This window comes from Ambystoma mexicanum, chromosome 1q, assembly GCF_040938575.1.
Source record: "Ambystoma mexicanum isolate Mex_15411 chromosome 1q, UKY_AmexF1_1, whole genome shotgun sequence".
NCBI lineage: Eukaryota > Metazoa > Chordata > Amphibia > Caudata > Ambystomatidae > Ambystoma > Ambystoma mexicanum.
Window position 1 is genome coordinate 356450616 of NC_090922.1, and position 19908 is coordinate 356470523.

Below are 19908 nucleotides of genomic sequence, written 5' to 3' on the forward strand. Positions count from 1 at the left end.
CAATTTTCCATCAAGCAAAGATGCATCATGGTATTTCCAAGGCCAGTTGGGAATCATACTTTGCCAAAGTCTTTGGAACTGCGGTAAATCGGCCAACAGACCAAAGGTGTGAAGTTGTCCAGTCTTGGGATGTAATTGAAACAAGAGAGGACATATCATCTACAATTAAAAGGTTAAAAAAACTCTCGAGCAGCTGGCCCTGACGGCCTCTCCAATGTCACTCTAAAAGCCAACATTGAGCATTGGACAACTTTTATCTACCATCTATTCCAAGCGATAGCTATCACAAAGCTAATTCCTGAAACCTGGAACTCGGCTATCATAGTTCCTATTTTTAAAAAGGGTTGCCGAGACGATCCGGCGAATTATCGCCCAATTGCTCTGTTAGACATCTTGGGTAAGATATTTGCGTCCTTCTTACAACAGAAGCTGGCAAAGTGGGCTATTAGCTCAGGACACTCTGATATAAGACAGTCAGGTTTTACAAAGGGCGTGGGAACTGAGGTAAATCTAACCATTCTGAACCTATTGAAATTAAAAGCATTTCATCAAGGCAAAAACCTGTATATCGCATTCATTGACATGAAACAAGCGTTCGATTCTCTGGACCGCACAAAATTGTGGAAAAAACTGATTACCTGGTCGTGTCCGCTTGAATTATTGTGCCCCATTATGGCCCTCCACAATAAAACATCAATCCGAGTGCGAATTAATGAGGCTGGTGAACTCACTGAGAGAATAAGTACGAACAAGGGAGTAAAACAGGGATGCCCCCTTGCCGCCTTATTATTTAAACTATTCATAGCTGATATATCTGAAGCATTCTCTCAGACTCGATGCTTCCCCCCAAACATCGACAGTAACAGTATCAGTTGGACAATTTATGCAGACGATATTGTCCTAATGGACGCAACCCCAATTGGTCTTCAGAAACTCTTATTAGCCCTTGAAAATTACTTGAGTGACAACTCGCTACAAATTAATGTGGAGAAAACCAAGATCATGGCGATTGGAAATTCCTCCAAAAGACAAATTAAAAACTTCAGATGGAAACTCGACGCATTACAGCTACAACTTGTACCATCTGTTCGGTATCTAGGCATCATTTTTAATACCTCAATCAGCGAACATGATTGGATGTCTGATCTCAAACAACGTATGTTGACCTTCGCGCTACAAGGGGCTAAGCTTCATGCTGAATACGGGAAATTTACCCTAAAACCAGTACTAACCTTCTATATTCAAAAGGTGATCCCTTCAATCACCTTTGGAGCCGAGGCCGGCTGGAATCTTGACTATCATCTGTGGCCGACCCTCGAAGGCTTATTTTGGAGACGCATCCTTAAGCTTCCAAAGGGCACCTCAATGATTTCTATAAGACATGAACTTGGAATCGAATCAATGTACAACATAGTTGTCTGGAAATCGCTGGCCTTGTTACGGAAAATGTCAATGACAGACAAGGCTCCGGCTTATCAAATCTTTGCAAATGCAACCAAACAGCAATCTTGCGGTATCATGTTATCGTGGTGCAGCGGTTTAAAAAAGATTCTAGACTCTGCAGATATAAAGTGGGAAACATTAATAGCAACCCCCCAACTTGCGAAACAGAAACTAAGGAAGTGGAACTGGATCCAAAACTTAGAACATAGAAATCTTCTGTCTTCATCGATCGACTTAGGGCCATTAACAAATCGTCTAGATCAATTACCTAGATATCTCCAAAAATTTCCATCAAGAAAACATCGTAATCAATTTATGAGACTTCGGTTGAACGTTATTACAACTAAGGAGATCCAATGGCGACGAAGAAATAATACTACTAAGATCGAGAATAACCTCTGTAGGTTCTGTGGAAACTCAATTGAATCAGTAAAACACCTGATCATTGAGTGCTCCAACATATCACAGCAACGAACTCGCTACCTTGGGCCTTTTGCCCCAGCTGATGAAGATATGGACAGATGGTGGTTTTGGATCCTATCTGGTTCAAATGTTTCGCTCACATGTGCAGTATGTGAGTTTGTGGAAAACATTTTGACTGAGGATATGCTCTAACCGGAAATATGTTGGCAATATGTGGGCAATATGTTGGCAATATTCATTTATTCATTTATTCTTTTACTCTTTTACTCTCCTTCCTGCGAATTCATAGAATGTGTTGTTTCCCTTGGTTGTATTGTTGTTTTTCTTCTTGCTTTGTTGTATATGTGAAAATTGGATTCTTCTTATTGTAATTGAAGTTTATTTATAAACTAATTGTTACAATTAAAATAAAAAAAAAAATAAAAAAAATGAAGGTATTTAGGCCCCAGGCCCCAGAAGGCCTTGTGGACAATGCAGAGGGTTTTGAACTTAATCCTCGCAGCCACTGGGAGCCAGTGTAGAGATTTCAGTCCTGGAGAGATACGGTCCCTGGGCTTGAAGCCAAGGACAAGTCTCGGAGTCCTGTTCTGGATGAGTTGCAGAGAGCGGAGAGTGGAGGCAGGCAGATTAAGATGAGGCTGTTACAGTAGTCAAGCTTTGAGAGAACCAGGGCTCGGGAGACAGTGAGCTTCTGGGGGAAGGAGAGGAAGGGAAGAATACCTCTGAGGAGGTGCAGCTGGTAGTGTGACTTCTTAGAGACATCCGATATATGAGGAGAGAAGGAGAGTGTGGAGTCGAAGATGACCCCAAGGTTTTTTGCCTTGCAGGTAGGAGCAGGAAGAGGGCCAAGAGAGGCTGGCCAGAGAGCTGCAGGGAAGGAGGGAGTGGGTGTGCCGATGAGTAGAATTTCATCTGGGGTGTCTTGTGTTGGAGCTATACTTGTACTACTTTGTTACAGTTAAAACAGAAATTTGCCCACAACTTTTAACGCATGTGCACCTTAACTGTACTCAATACTGTCAGTAATTTCACAGATAAATCATTTCACTTTTTCTCCCTCCCTTAGTTCCTACTAGAGCTTTTTCATATGCTCTTCATGCGCGCTCCTGAGGCACTCCCACATGTCTCATCCGCCCCTCTCGGGCCTCCTCTGTACACGTTAAAATACACCCAGCAATACAAGCTAAAATAACCAGCTAAATTAGCAACCATTACTTTCCCCAAGCTCTCTAATTATACAGAGCTCCTATATTTCTCCTTATATTTATCTCCCGCCTGGTTGAGACAGTGCACTGTGGCGCCACTGTCCCCCCTTACTCGGGTGGTGGGGGTGGGGGGCGTATTCCTTTTTCCTTATCCTTAATATCCTTAAAAAATTGTATAAAAAATGGCCATAAATATGCCCACAGTCTACGAACCACAATACACTCACTTTCATTCATTGCATGTTCACCCTTTTCACACTGCTCTACACACCCAACCCTACTTTGTTACATCTTGCAGGCTATACTCCGCACCTCCATGGGGGGGTCCATAACAGGCCTGGACCTCTCCATGGGGTCGCATCCTGCTGCAACGAGCTGGTGGGCGTTCTGCAGAGACGGCACCCACAAGGCCACTCAGCTTATGCGTTTTGGGCCTGGTCACTGTAGGTGGGCACGGCCTTTCCGAAGAGGCCACCTGGATACCCCCTCAAGTACGGGGACGATGGAATCACGTTGCAAGGGTCACCAAATGAAGGCAAGTCCCTTTTTACACACACTCCAGAATAAAGACAACTCTAGGGAAATAGCCAGGACATAGCGTTGCAAGGATAGCAAAGTTTAATAGTACAAAATACAAATATCAGCAAAGGGCTCTGCTGCTCGAGAGTGCTCTAGTAATCCAAGGACAAGCAGAAGCTTAAAAAGCCATGTGGCGTCATCGTATACAGTGCGGACTAGTGTTACTGATTGGATAGACAGTATAGATGGGCCTGCTCCATAGGGGATGCCAGGCTAAAATTGGTTAGTTCTTTTGCCATCAATCATGATCCACGTGGGTCAGCTGGGTTCATCTCGGTCTTGGGTGAAGGTCGGGTTGCTTGTATACTATATTGTTTCATCTAAACTAACACGCTAAGCTCCCTATTCCATCACTGTATCATGCACATGGGCGGCACGGGAAATGATGCCAGGGGGAAGGGAGGATGAAATACAGTCACGCCGACCCACAAATTCAGGGCTTCGTTGATACCGCAGTTCCCACACTCAAGGTCTCCACCCAGGGTTTGATCTTTAATTTATCCCTCCCTGTACCTTGTGTTACAAAGGCTGTGTTTTATTCTGGAAGAAATATAGTCGCACCTGCTCAGATTTTTTATGGACACTTAATTTGTTTTTAGGACAGGAGGGTCGCTTGCTTATGGGGGAATGTAGAGGTGTGGGGGTCGGGTCAGTGGTGTGAGCCTAGCTTTGGGCTAGCTGGGTGGGGAATAAAGGCCTATTGGCAGTTTAGTGGAGATGGATGAACATATTGCGGCGCCTGGGGTTGTCTCACACTCTTGCAGGTGCATTTCTCTGAAAGATACTAAATGTTTCCAACAGTGGAGGGACGAGGGGGAAGTGAACTTCTGTAAGAACTAGCTATGCAGATTCATTCTGTCCTACTGAGTTTGGGGCTCGTGAGCTGGGTTCATGGAGTTTGTTGGGTGCAACGCGATCATGCAAACGGTGGGCAGTCATAATTTCGAAAAAAAAATGTCGACAGACAAAAATGTCGACAAAATAATGTCGAAAAAAAAATGTCGACTCGTTTTTTTTAATTATATATTTATTTTAGGGGTTCGGGAGTTAGAAAAAAGGGAAAAATTAAAAAAATAATTAAAAAAGGGGGGTTGGGGGGGAACCCCCCCATTTAAAAAATAAAATGCATTGAAAAAAAAGTCGACATTTTTTTTTTCTACATTTTTTTTTCGAAATTTTGCCTTTCGACATTTTTGTTGTCGAAATTATCACTATAAACCCATGCAAACCTGTGCTTTTGGTCTACTACAAAATGGAGTCTCGTTCTATGTGCTGTCTGTTGCCGCGCATCTAATGTTGGCGCTACATTGCTTCTATATCGTGTTTAATAGTGTGGTTTTCTCCCCCCTTATGTACTACATCACTTCATATGGAGTTTGCCTCACCCGAAAGCGCCTATAGGGGTGGGATATACTCATTTCCAACCCAACAATGTCCTCTAACCCAGCTCACTGACCCTTTCTACAGCATTAGCAGAATTATTTGAGATTGGGACTTTGTACTAATCCTATTCCCACACGTCTTCTTTGATGGGGTGTTTTAGCAATTGTTAGAGCGGAACTGTGGGGCCCAATGAAGCTGGATGGTCCGTTGGGGCTTTCCTATTAAGGTCCTCATCCTCCCTGCAGAACCCTAACAGAGTTACTTTGGTGTGTTTCGTTGCTCTTAGCAGTTCTGTTTTGCTTTTGTGCAAAGATGGAAGTCTTTAGTAGGCTCAGTTGGCCTTCCCAGAACCATATCTTTATGTGCAAAATGCAATTATGGTTTAGTGCATTCTGAAAGCCTCTGTGGGGTCCAATATCAGACGATTGTTACATTGTACCAGGGGATCTGAGACTGATGAAATAGGGGAACTTAATAAAAAAATGGACAAAATGGTAAATGGCAGTTTAAAAATCCTGTTCTGCCCTAGCACATGAAAAGGGGAGTCTTAGTTACAGTAACCAAGCAGGATTTATTCATCAGGGTCAAACCCAAACTTTCCAATAAAGAATGAAATCGTAGGATCAAGAAAAAACCTCCACTTGAAGGAAATCCATGCAATCCAGTAATTATCTCTACACACGTGGAAACCTAGTCTTGGCCAGTCACAGATGATGGGTGTTAAATTATTGAACATGCAGATAGGGTAGACCTTGATACAACATGTTAATAAGATCCCTTTTATCTGGTCCATCATTCTCCTGAGAGTCTAATATGTATGTGCTCTCCCAGTGGAAACCCACACTGAAATACATCTAAGGATAGTAGTGAAACCCATATCAAGATATCGCACCAATCAATGCTAAAGTACTACACAGGCTGCTTACAACTGAAGAAATCCAATCAAAGGGATCTTTCCGATAAATAGAGAAAACGTGGCTAATAATTGCACATGTATCTCACTCATGGGTAAAGAAGTCCTCAGAGGCTTGTAGTGTATTACAGCATGCAATTAACATTTAGAAAATGTTTTGGCTGCCTTTACCTCAACTAGCATGTACCCCTGTTTTAGAAGGATGATGTGGCTTTACAAGAGTCCAAATCTTACTATTGAGAGAAAGTCATACTCGGCTGACCTCAGACCCTTATTCTGTTGATCCACTTGGTTGTATAAAAATGCATGAATACATTGTAGGGTTCATAACATCATGAAATGTATCATTACTTTTCTTTGTTCAATAAAAGCATCTTCATTTCCATGTACCCCATTATAGGAAGACGAATGTGCAGGATGTACAGATGGCACTTTTAAAGGAACTCGATTTTTCACCTGCGCCCCAAAGAAGGCACTTTTTGTGAAGCTCAGAAGTTGCAGACCTGATTCCAGGTTTGCATCGCTACAGCCAGTTTCCAACCAGATTGAGCGCTGCAACTCTTTAGGTAAGCCTTTGAGCCTTTAAACATTTTAGGATCGCTTGGTCAAAAGTCACAATTGCACTCTTTTCAGCCATAAGCCATGATGGATTTTCTGATAATTTCTTATGCAACTGGAAATCTATGGCACATTTGAGGAAGAAATCCTGATTTAGTTGAGGAATTGGTGTCTAGATAGTAGGCAGTATGCAGTTGCCTTTCTCCGTGATTTCCCATCATGCTGTTTCAATTTTCATGTGACATCAAGTCCTTTGAAATTGAGCACTAGTCTGATAGACCATTTTAATCAAACATAGGAAGTGGGGAAGCAAAATGATATTTGAAAGAGCTATTTTTGTCTGTGCTTTGCATGTATGTTGCTTAGATGAACAATAGTTCTTTTGGCATTTTTAACCATTAATATACTAAATGGCTTTCCATGGGAAAAACCTTCATCCCCCTACTCAAAAGTTGCTTCATGTCACCAACCTTAAAAGAATCTCGGACACATGTCTGTCCCATAAATTCTTAGTCACACAAGCACCACATAAAATTAACGTGGGCCAACACTTCTGTCAGGTTATTTCAGTAGTGCTGTATTACCTTTGCATACATAAAAGTAATGGTTTGTAAATGGTATTAACAATGGAATTAATGAGGCTGCTTCTACCAGTATTCAAGACTGCAAATAATTGGGGTGTAGCCTTAAAGATTAATTTCACAGTTATTTGAGGTTGTAATGATCGAAGCTGGGAGGCCATGTCAAACCCAAAATTAACCTTTTACAAGACCTATGTAACTCAACATTACACTTGGTGGTCGACAAAAGAAGGACCTTTTGAATTGGGTTTTAATTTGTGCCCCATTAAAAGTAAGCTTGTAACCTGGGCAAAGAAAGCCTTGGACCTGTACGACATTGAAAACATCACAGGTCTCTTGTTGAACATTACACTTGGCAGGGAAATGGAGTGGGCTCCGTTTCTGGAAGCTTACCAGTCGAGTGACCGCTGATCCTAAATGATCTTGCTTGGTTGATAGAGATGAAAGGTGATTGCTTCCTGTTTGAACACTGGGGGGGTGGTTCGATTGTGCGGGGGTGAGGGGGTTTCAGAAGTCTTGATCTTCTTTCTCTGTTAATGACCGTGTGTCTGAACAATACTGTTCATTGGTTGAAAATGCTCAATAAAATAAAATAATTTTTAAAAAAGTAAGCTTGTAGATTTTTCATTTTTAAAACAATTTGATTTTTCCAACATCATGTAGACCTTTGCAGGTGCAGCACAACATCCAATTTATCCAGGGAAGATGCCCCACACCTTACAATATAGAGCCAAATATATTTACAGTGTCTGAGCTTACCAAATAATAATTCTCCTCAACCCCCTTTCCTCCTCCATCCTGTTGAACAGAGAACAAAAGCAAAATAACTCAAACATTGAGTCTAATTCTAGATTGAGAGAGAAATACTAAGCTCGGCAGGGAATATGCATTACTTCAGGGCAGGTAATGCTTGCACCCTCACAGAAGGGAGACACAACTACACCATCCTATTTGCTTCCAATCCCATTGCCACACATTAGGTTAAGTTAATAATTTGTTGATGTGCCACGTTAAGCGGTCTGTGAGGGCTCTGAATTGCGAGACAGAAACAAAGTTGTAGTTTTAGCAATTTTTGCCATTTTTATTAAAAGTAAAAAGGGGTGAGAATAAATATCTCTGTCCCTATACTAACGAGGATGTTCCTACCGAGAAAACTAAAACTAAAGAAAGATGACTTGGTGTCCAAATGCATCTGACCCTCACACTAATACATATAACCACAGTGCACAAGGTAAATGTAGTTGACTTCGGTTCAACAAAAGAGTGCAAAAGTTCAAACTTATAGTTCTTACCAAGTACTCCTTGTGACCAGGGTTTGACTCCCTTCCCCTGGATCAATTCAGGAAAACCTTTGAAAAAGTTATAATTCAACAACGTTCTATTCAGTTCAACACACAATGTCTTTTCCATTCAATTCGTGCTTCCACTTTGTAAAGTAAATGTCTATTTCACAAAACACTAGTTCATGAATCCAAGAAATTATTTTGCTCCATACAGTATTGTTCCCGGACGCACAGGAGATATTCTAATACCACAATTATTCTTCCAATGGAATACTTTTGTCAGGACAGCACAGCAACTGTCTTTTGTGAAGCAACAGTTTGTCAGAATGATAAAAGTTAAGTTTCTTTCTTTCCCCAACACCTTTTTTGTTGTGTGAACTATCTTTATTAGAAAGCTCCATGCAAAACAAATAAAGGACAACAGGTGATCATACAGTTTGTTAAATATCATAACTATGCTTCAGAACCTGATCATAAAGAATTCACGAAAGAAAGTTCCTGGAGTTTACACATTTCTGACCTTTGAACTACAAACAGGTTAAACCAACTAAACCGTAAACAGTGGTAAACCGTGGCATGAATAACGCTTATAATGGATCATTGTGACATTAATGCTCCCCAAATTCCGTACACAACGGAGTCCATTCTGCCGCCCCCAACCAAGGTGTGGGGTCCCTTACAATATGGAGACACTCTGTTTCACCGATGGCCTGTGATAATGGTGTTCTCTGTCCTTTACCCAGTCATGAAACGGGAGCCAGACTTCTTGTTAGCTCCCTGGGGCCAGTGCATCCACCCTTTCCTTGGATAATACCCCCATAGTCAAACCCACCATAACACCACCCCTGGACCCTCTGGGTTTTTCCACTGGTGGGTCACTACCATTCTGGCTGCCGTTAGCATGTGTGTGAGCAGGTTCGCCCAAGGGCCACTTGCAGGATATATGCCCTCCTCCACCGCTCCCAGGAGAATTACCATTGGTGCCAATGGAAGTTGAACGTCTGTGATGTCCTTAATGTACCCCAGGGCCTCCTTCCAAAACACCTGTGCCCTCAGGCAGGTCCACCACATGTGCAGCAGGTCCCCAACCTCCCTGCAATTCCTCCAACATGATGGTGAGTTCTGCTCATGGATTTCATTAAGCCTCTGTGGGGTAAGATACCACCACAAGCAGAGTTGATGACCTGTGTGCCCTACACCAGATCTGGCCGCAGACCTTGGGTGAGACCGTAATCCCCAGGTCGTGATCCCATTGCTCCATATACAGGAGCCTGTACTACGGGGGACGCAACCTCCAACATCTTATAAATCCCTGCCACCCGCTGTCTGCCCATTCCTTCCTTCATTATTGTCTTTAACCCTATCAGGGGCCTGCTCCCCTCGCCCCAGGCTCCCCTTTGGTTGATCCAATACCTGACTTGCATACAACGGAACCTCTCCCGTTCTCCAAGCTGAAATTTAGTTTTCATCTCCTCAAACGAGAGGGGAAACATTTGTGTCAGATGGGTGCCTCCTCTCCAACCTTCCCAGAACCCATCTGACCGGTGTATATGTTAATGTTAAAGGATATTTGTACCGCACACTATCACCACCGGAGTGGTCCCCTGAAGATCTGAAAAGGGAAGGGGGGTGAGTTAGTGGGAACGGGTGGGAAAAGTGCAAGAGCAGCAAAATGCCATTGGCAGCCTGAGCCCGGTTAACACAGTTTGCTGGGCTTAGGGTGCTTTCCGGTTTGTAGCCGTTGTGTGCTTTTGTGTGAGTCTGTGTGGTTTGTTTTGTTGTTGCTGTGTAGTGAGGTTTGTGCGGTTTGTTGTGCTATAGGGTTGTGGTTGTGTTTGGTTAGAGTTTGAGAGGTTTAGGCAGAGGGGTGAAATTGTTAGTGGGTTGGTTATTGGCATCGCTGTCTAGAAGTGATGTGCTAAATTTCCACCTCCTTTCTAGAAGTGGCGCGTGATTATCTCTGCATTTCTAACAAGATCTGGTACTGGCTAATATTCACAATCCTTTCTATGTATGACGCCCACCAATATTAACATCTGTATCCAAATGTGGCGTTGGCCCACCTTCTAAAATCCTGTCTCAATGTGAAGCAAGCTAGTATTTACAATTCTATCTAAATCTGGCCTCAAAAGTATTCCTAATGCAGCCTAGACGTGTCCCTGGCTAACGATCACTATTCTATCTGGATGTGGCACTGGCCGACATTCACAATCCTATCTAGTTGTGGCACAGGCTATTGTTCACAATCTTATCTAAGTGTGGCACACGCTAACATTTGAAATTCTGTCTAAGTGTGGTGCTTACTATCATTCACAATTCTATCTGGGTCAGGCGGAGGCTAATGTTCACAATTCTCTCTAAATGTGGTACTTGCTAGTGTAAGGGAGGAAGGGTCTTCGAGGCCCCTCTTCATTCCTGATGACGCACACGATATGCTCATTCCACGGTTAACAGCACAGCTCTGGCCAAGGTGTGAGGTAGCCGTTGAATGATACATAACAGTGCATGGGCCAGTGACTCCATTTTATAGAAACTACTGACTCCATTTTCTGCACATACACCCTGAACGCAGGCCTGCACCTCTACGCTTCTCTCACCATGCACAGCCAGCCTGCCTCCCCCACCTCCTCCCCTCTGCCGACTCCGCTGCTGTTCTGTTCTCACAGAAGCTGGGCGTGAATTGTTGCAAGCTAATATTGTATCTCTCTTCTTCCTCTGAGATCACTTCCCTGTGTCTGACCTGGCTAGAGCATGGCCATAGAAAAACCATCCATCTCCACAAACCTGCCTGTGCATTGACAAACTCTTCCTTGAGAATTATAAACCTCAAACCCCCTAACCTCATATTCTTTTGATGTAACAGTTGCAAGACCCCTGCTCATGTGCCACCCCAGTTCACCCACTGGGTGATAACTGATCCCGCAAGGCCATATATTCTTCTTGTACTAACAGAGTAAAACACCCTTTTTTGATCCAAGAGACACTTAATCATGTATACTGAAATACTGTGTTAGATAAGGCACCTGGACCCATGTACCTTCGCTCAGGTCAAATGTCTGTGATATATATTATGTTGAAGTTTATGTTCTATATTAAATCTTGCATGACTAAGATTAGTGTGAAGTGTTAGTTTAGGAAGAAATCTAACTGCACGGACATCGCCTGACCCCGCACCACTGCCTGATGAGCCCAGCTGACCCAGGTGCCTCAAGAAGTTACAAGTTCAGCGTTCAACAATCCTGAAGCAACACGATTATATGATCTGTAATGTCTTGTCTTCTCTAACCAATGAACAGTCTAACCAATGAACAGTACTTATTGTATCCCCTATAACACACGTCCTCAATGACATGTTTTTGTAATATAATGTGTATTTTCTGTATCTTGGGCAGAGCACTTCCGGAGTAGCAGAGTCCTCGGGGTGCCCCATTTTAACCCTTTAAATGCCAGCGACGAGCCGGCTCGCCGGTAAAAACCGCTCCAGGTTGCCACCGACGAGCCGGCTCGTCGGTGGCACTTAAGGGGTTAATGAGGGGGGAAATGTTGGCGGGTTTGGGCGGTGAATACCGCGATTTAAAAAAAAAGCCATTGGCAGTGGGGGGAACCTCAATGGCACTTAAGAGGTTAACTTTATATAAATATCTCTCTTTAACTCACTCGCAATTGTTCCTGGTCTAGTTCCCTACTGGGAAGTGTCCATTGGTGTCTCATCATTTGGTCATTTTATTGTATGAGTGGGGAATACCAGCTTTTACTAGCCTTCCTAGTTCTAACTAAGTGTGGCACTTGCTAACATTCACATTTCTATCTAGACGACTCAGGCTAATGTTCACAATTCCATCTAGGTGTGGCACATGCTAACAATCATGATTCCAGCTAAGTGTGGCACATGCTGACATTCATAATCCTATCTAGATGGGACACAGGCTAATGTTCCTGGTACCATCTAAGTGTGGGACAGGCTATCATTCGCAATTCTATCTAAGTGTGGCACTTGCTAACATTCACATTTCTATCTAGAGGCAACTCAGGCTTATGTTCACAATTCCATCTAGGTGTGGCACTTAATATCATTCCCAATTCCATTTAAGTTGTTAAAGTATATTTCACATAATACCGCCGGATAACGACATTGGCCTAAGCGTATTCGCATCGCACTGAAAATCGCATTTGAATGAACTTGAATAAGGCTGATTATGCCACCATTTTAAAATCATCCGCCATTTTGATTAACTCATGTTTCTGTCTCATGTTAAACTTTGTGTTTTCGGCTCCAGCTGAGAAAAATGAACTTTACACTGTGTCAACGTAGATAAACCTGTTGAGGCTGCTGAAAGTGGATTGTTTGTCCTGCACTAAGAAACCTTGTGCTAAACTAGAGTTGAACTGAACAGTAATTTAGATGTTGTCTGTATCAATAGCGTCATCCTCGTTCAAACAGTGGAACAGAATGTTGAATAGCTGCAACTGTGTGCCTTTGCAGAAATCTGTGTGTACGTTCCTTGAAACTGGATTAACTTTAAGCTTGAAAACAAATGTTACCATTGTATCGTATGTGCAGAAAAACATGTCTAGTGTTTGAAGAAAACATTGAACAATGCATAGTTATTTGAATCTGTATTAGTTATGTGAACTAATTTCGCGCTCTGAAACACCTGTGTATGAGCACGATAGAAATAGAATATCAATATCAACTGGCTACGAACCCTTAATGAATAAGTAACGCGGAAAGGGGCTGAACGATGTAACCAGGATTGTGGCAGAAAAGTATAAAAACCTGTGTCTTTGTAATGTCCAGCACTCTCTCCCCTCACAGTGTCTGCTGGTACAAGGTACAAACTGCGAGGCGTTGAGAGCCAGATAGCTTTCTGCCAAATAAACTGTAGATGTACTTTTGAACTCGTGACTGGCGAATTTCATTTTTGGTGGCGTTAAGCCTCGAAATTTCTTTTGATCTTTCAGATGGCGCCCGAATAGGGACCCTCAAGATTGATGTCACATCGATAGATGAAGACGAGGCTACCGGACTGGGATCGGAGAGTGACGCGGGCCCCTGCAAAGTGAGACGTGATTCCTCTGCAGTACTGCACGACCCGATCCCTGGACGGTGAGCATCGTTTAGGAGGACATCTGGATGAGGGTCCCCATATCGAGGCCTGTTACCGAAATCGACAGCCACAACGGTCCTTTGAAATCTGATCGGATCCCTTTGTTTTGAAATCAGGTGAGTCGTGTCCCGATTCCTCAGAATCCTGATATTGATTGCAGCTTTGGATTTGCAAATACAAACAACGCCAGGTAACACCAGTGATCTGATATGCCTATGAAATGATCATCCTGTTTCAGGGTATTATTCCGCAGAGATAGACAATCATTGGCACAAGGACAACCGGCGCCCCCCGGCTTATTTTATGTATTGTAAGTACGGCCTAGGTGTTATCGTATTTAATGATATTTGCCACAGACAGGCTAGACATGTTTCCGAACTTCAGTGGCCAGTTTATGGTTGTTTTGAAATTGCCCGCCCAGAGCATTTAGAATCTGTATTGTTGAGGAAAAAGGCTAGGCCTGCAGCATTTGATGCAGTTAAAGATTGGAGAAAGGAAGCTAGGCAGCAGCTCAGAAGTAAAGAAAAGCATGCACGTAGACACATGACAAATGATGAGAAAGCACTATTGCATGATCAGGAGAAACAGTCAGAATCTATTAGGGGTATGGATAGGGCTTTCCAACTTGACGTGCAAAAAATATATCTGTCTCAGGATTTTCATACATCAGATGAGTTAACTAATACATTGTTGAATGAACGTAGAACGGTTTCCACTGCACCACCTCCTTAGGTGCCTCCTCCCGTTGTTGTACCACCTCCAGTTGTAGTTCCTCCTCTTCCCATTGTTGTTCCTCTTCCTGTTGTTCCTCCTCCCTTACCGACACTTGCCATCCCCTTAATTCCGTCTGCACCGCCAGCGGTATTGTCTCCGCTACCTATTTAACAGGATTTGTTTGAACACTCTTTACCACGTAGTTCTGCTCCACCTGTAGTGGTTGAAGGGACGGGAGCTGATTCAAGAATAGTGACTTGTGGTACAGTATCTAAAGCTAGGAAAAGAGAATTATATACATGGGCTAAAAAGTGCATAGAAGAGGGCGATGAATCGGCTGGTTTAGTTGCGATTTCTATCCAAGGGGGTATTTCTGAACAGGCTTTTTTGATAGAACGGATGGGAACACATTTAGCGGATACATGGAGTGATATGACGGACATGAATGTCCCACAGGGGTTGAGGGATTTGAATGTCCTTGCTCACTCAAGGGACACTGCAGAGAAAGTACATGAGCATGTAGAGAAGGTATTTGAGTTTAAGAGGGAGCTAGATCGGTTACAGAAAGATGAAATGGATGATAATGGACAGGAAGCTTCATATGTGCAAAAAACGCTTTCTTCCTCCATTGGAACCAATGAGTGAAGAAACGCGCATTTGCACAAGAGACGCTCTTAAATGGATTTCATGGATTTCGGATGTTTCAATTTCTCCCATTGAAGTGCACGACACGTTTAGTCAGTATGCTCCGGCAAAGGAAAGTGTTACAGGTGATGGTAGAGTAGCAACAAGATGAATTTATAAAGAGAAAGGTTTGTTGTCCTGCAGATTTGATGGTTATTTATAGGAGAGCATTTTCCCCCGATACTGCTATGACTACTTTGTCACTTGATTTAGCTTTGTTGCTTAATAGATGCTCAGATTTGCCTACTTTACAATTGCTGATGAGAGAGGTTCCTCCAACATTTGTTCCGAAAGTAGAAATTCCAGCTAATGCAGCAGCTGGAACACCTGCCACTACTATTGAAGCACATTATGTCTCACAGTTTGTTCATGTCCCATTTCCTAGACAGGAAGTGAATACTATTAGATAAACGATTCCAGATATTAGGAAGAATCCAAGAATCCAACAGGATTTTATAAAGAAATTGAATCTGTCTTGCATTCATCAGTTTTCACGCTGGATGATATAGATTTGTTGTTTCCCGTGATCCTTCCTGTTGATTTGTGGAAGCAGATTAGAACTGTAGACGATCAGGCAGGGATGGGTGATACATGGGATGCTTTGGTACGAATAGATGGGGGTGGGGGGAGGAATGCTGGCGAGAAACCGCCACAAGTGATACTGATGTTGCCAGATAGAATAGTGGCTACATTGAAAACTCTGGTTCCTGAGAAAATAATCATATGGGATAAACTTAAGGCTTGCATACAATTGAAGTCAGAGGGTGCAACTGAGTATTTTAATAGGTTCGAGCAAGTGTTTTCAGATTTTAGTGGTCAAGACTTAAGTACTCAGGAAAAAGGCTGTTTGTAGCCAAATGTGTGCGCAGATTATTGCCTGAAATCCAGTCGCAGATTATGACTTCTGAGAGTGGTTGGCAAGCGAAGTCACAATCTGAAGTATTACACATGGCTGAGTACTATGAGAATAGGGTTAATACAGAGAAGGAGAAGGCGGAAAAGAAGAAGGGAGACTTGAAAACTAGACTATTATTGCAGCAAATTAGGTAGAGGAGCTAGAGGTGAGAATACACAGTTTAGAGGCCAGTTTACACCACAGTGTAATGCACAACTGGGTCCTGTACATATGGACCCGTATGCATATTGTAGACAGGAGGTTCATTGGCGAGCACAATGCCCGATCCTACAGCAGAGATCAAATAGCACATATGGTGCCATGGGTAGACGATCAAGAGGCCGTCCTGGGATAGGGGGTCCTGGTAGAAGTCAGTTTGCACAAAATCAACAGACAGCTTCACAAGATAGTCGGCAACAAAATGTTAATAGTGGGAACATTTTTGATAATCCTTCGAATGTCTATTTTTCTGAGGATTTTGTATCCGAAAATATGCTGTTCCGTTCTGACAATCCTTCGAATGTCTATTTTTCTGAGGATATTGGATCCGAAAATATGCGGTTCCGTTAGGACAGCCCGAAGCAGGGTCTGGAACCAGTACCTATTCCCATCGATCAGAAAGGGCCCTACGTTGAAATGAAGCTGAGGAATAGGGATCATCTATTCTTGATAGATATAGGAGCACAAAAGTGTTCTATTGATCATTCACGGGTTCCAGATATTTCACTGTCAGGGCAGAACAACATTTCTGGAGGGTTCTCTGGTACGCCAGTGGTTAGTCCGGTCTCTCGGCCGGTACCGATTTCACTGGGACCATTCACTGGTTCGTGTCCATTTATGTTGACGACAAATTGTGGCGAACATTTGTTGGGATTAAATTTATTAAAGAAATTGAATGCTGTGATTTACTGTTCTACGGATGGAGTGTACTTAACGATTTTGCCCCAACAAATTTCTGTTCTGCAATTTTTGTCTAGACCTTTACTACCTGAATTGAATACGTTTCCGACATGTCTATGGGCAGTAAATGATAATGACGCTGGCATTTTACAAATTGAACCAGTTAAAATTGTGTTGAAACCAGGTGTTAAATTGCAGCGTATTCCGCAGTATAAAATTTCCGTTGAAGGTGAACAGGCTTTGAAGAGTATTATTTCTGATTTTGTACACGTAGGTGTGATTGAGGAAATTGCAGGGAGCGTGTGTAATAGTCAGATTCTACCAGTTTATAAGAAAGGGGATAATCGATTCCTTTTTGTTTCATTATGGACTTGCGCGCCACTAATACGGTTGTTGCTCCACAGTTTCCGATTGTACCTGATGTTACTACAATATTGACTATGATAACAGCTACGGCTACACATTTTAGTGTTGTGGATTTGAAAAACGCTTTTTTCAGTATTCCTGTACTTGTTGATAGTGGATATTTGTTCACGTTCACCCTAGAGGGATGCTCGTTTACATCCACTCGTGTGCCACAAGTGTACACTGAGTGTCCAAGCATTTATAGTAAAGCGTTGAAAGAACTGCTTGATACGCTCGAGTTACCTTCGACTTGCACGTTGTTGTAGTACGTTGATGATCTACTTCTAGCTGCTGATTCTGAAGTTGCTTGCAAAGAAGGCACCGTGTTGCTGCTTATTCATTTAGCAGAACATGGGCATAAGGCTTCATTGAAAAAGTTTCAGTATTGTCAACAGGAGGGAAGAAGACTGACACCTGAACGGATACAAAGCATGTCTAGTATGTCTGTCCCAAATACACAGAAAGAGGTCAGAGCTTTAATGGGCATGGCTTCATATTGTAGACAGTGGATCCCAGATTTTTCATCAATGATAAAAACCTATGTTGGCATTGACAAAGAAGGGCATTTCTTTTCCTTTACCTTGGAACATGGATTGCCAGAAAGCTTTTGATCTGCTCAAGGCTGCGTTGTGTTCAGCACCGGTTTTGGGCACACCAAATTTTGAAAAGATCTTTGTGTTGTATGTGCATGAATGTGATAGATGCGCTTTGGCTGTTTTGGCACAGGAACATGGGTCAAGAATAGACTGTGCAGTTATTTTTCCTCCACGTTAGACCCTGTTACATGTGATTTGGCGAGATGTTTGAGAGCTGTAGCTGCTGCATCCGAGAAACAAAGTGAGGGTATGGTTTTAGGTCATTCTTTAACCATGATGGTACCCAACTCCGTAGACATTCTATGAAACAGAACGCAAACACAACATCTCACATCGGCTCGGCTAACAAGGTTCGAGCTGATGCTATTTGCACCGCATATCCAAATTAAGAGATGTTGCTCATTAAATCCGGCTGAACTATTGCCTCTTCCGCAAGAAACAGACTGCAGTGACAAAATGTCACATGACTGCCTCTATAACACAGAACAAGAAGCTAAGGGCAGAATTGATTTGTGATAAGCCCTTAAAGAATCCACAGGAGGAGCTGTTTTGTGATGGCTCCTGCTTTAAACTTCTGGTTGGTACATCCACTGCTGCTTACGCAATTACCACATAGAGCACTATTGTGGAAATCAAACTAATTTCTCATAATTCTGCGCAGGCCGCAGAGATTATTGTGTTAACCAGAGCCTGTGAACTTTCTGAAGGGCTTACTGTGAATATATAAACAGATAGCCAATATGCCTTCGCGGTAGTTCACAACTTTGGCCGACTATGGGCTGAGAGAGGATTCTTGACCTCACATGGAACAAATTCAACATTGTACTGTAATAGTCTTGTTGCTTTCATCACTTGTACTTCCTACACAGTTAGCAATATTGAAGTGTGCCGCACACCAGAAAGTGACGGACGAAGTAGGAAAAGGAAACGTCTTTGCTGACAGAATAGCTAAACAGACTGCTACTGATTTGCATTCAAAAATGTATGTGTTAGATCGAACAAAAGGGGTATGTATGTATGTATGTACACTTGTATGGTAGATGAAGGGATTAGCTGTATAAAATAAATTCAGGCTGAAGCTACTCCAGAAGAAATCAAACAGTGATTACCATGGCCCAACACACACATGTGCCAAAAAGATTTGCAAACAGTTGGATCCTGTCTGGTAAAATACTAATATTCAGAAAACTGCTGATTGTTTTTGTCCAAAGTTGCATGATATGCATGCAACATAACATTGGGAAAGGAACACCGACACCAAAGGGTAGTTTTGGCCCCCCCTCCATGCCTTTTGAGGGGATTCATTTTGAGTTTATTGAGATGGAACATTGTCAAAACTATGAATATGTTTTAGTCGTCAACTGTGCTTTCATTAAATGGGTTGAGGCTTTTCCTCTAAAAGATGCCACAGCAATATCAACGACAAAGACCATGCTGAAGGAATACTTTCCTAGGTTTGGCTTGCAGAGGGTAATTTGGTCTGATATTGGTCACAATGTATTGCTGCTGTCATCCTGCAAGTTTGTGCAGGATTACAGATTGATAAACGGTTCCACTTGGCTAGACATGCTCAGAGTGCCAGTCTTGTGGAACGCCATAACCGAATCTTAAAAAACGAAATTGCGAGGGTACGCACATAGTAATCTGAAATGGCCTGACGCTTTGCCAATAGCCTTATTATCAATGCGGACGACCGCACAATCAAAGACAGGGCTCTCCCCCTATGAGATTGTCATGGGGAGACCAGCCAATATATGTAATGTTCCAAAACCCAAGCAGTTGAAAGAAAGCTAGTATCTGCTTTTGTGTGATTATTGTGACCAGTTGACTCAAAACATTTTTTTTAAACTATTTTTATTATTTTCACAATCTACAAACACCACAACACACCCAACAGTGACAGTTATAAGCATCCAAACATCAACTGCATTAACATGAATTTACCACTGCCATCCCCTTTCCCTCCCCCCTTAACTCGAGCCTACTCCATTGCATCTTTAATTATGATTCCTCCAGGGGGGGCCCATCCTTCCATGCTCCCAGAGGTGTCATGTTTGCTTGGACTGTCCCGGGTGGACTCAGTTAATGTGGCCACTAGCTGTCTCCAGGCCATCAACATTCCCACTTCATCATCCTCCCCCCCCTGTTAGCCACTTCATACCATGCTGCTGTTTCCGCTTCAGCCCATTTCAAAAGGTCTTGCTACCACACCTCTATCTTGGGTCTCTGGCACGCTTT

General features: G+C 42.8%; 1 protein-coding gene across 9 annotated transcripts in view; it reads left to right on the forward strand.

Moving 5' to 3' along the window:
* The window catches only part of CYLD (CYLD lysine 63 deubiquitinase), a 1796774-nt gene that overhangs the window by 1079391 nt on the left and 697475 nt on the right, over window positions 1–19908 (forward strand). For all 9 annotated transcript variants that reach the window (XM_069639469.1, XM_069639490.1, XM_069639472.1 and 6 more), the window contains one exon: window positions 6347–6512. In XM_069639469.1, the coding sequence (XP_069495570.1) occupies window positions 6347–6512 (166 nt within the window). The remainder of the gene's footprint in view (window positions 1–6346; window positions 6513–19908) is intronic.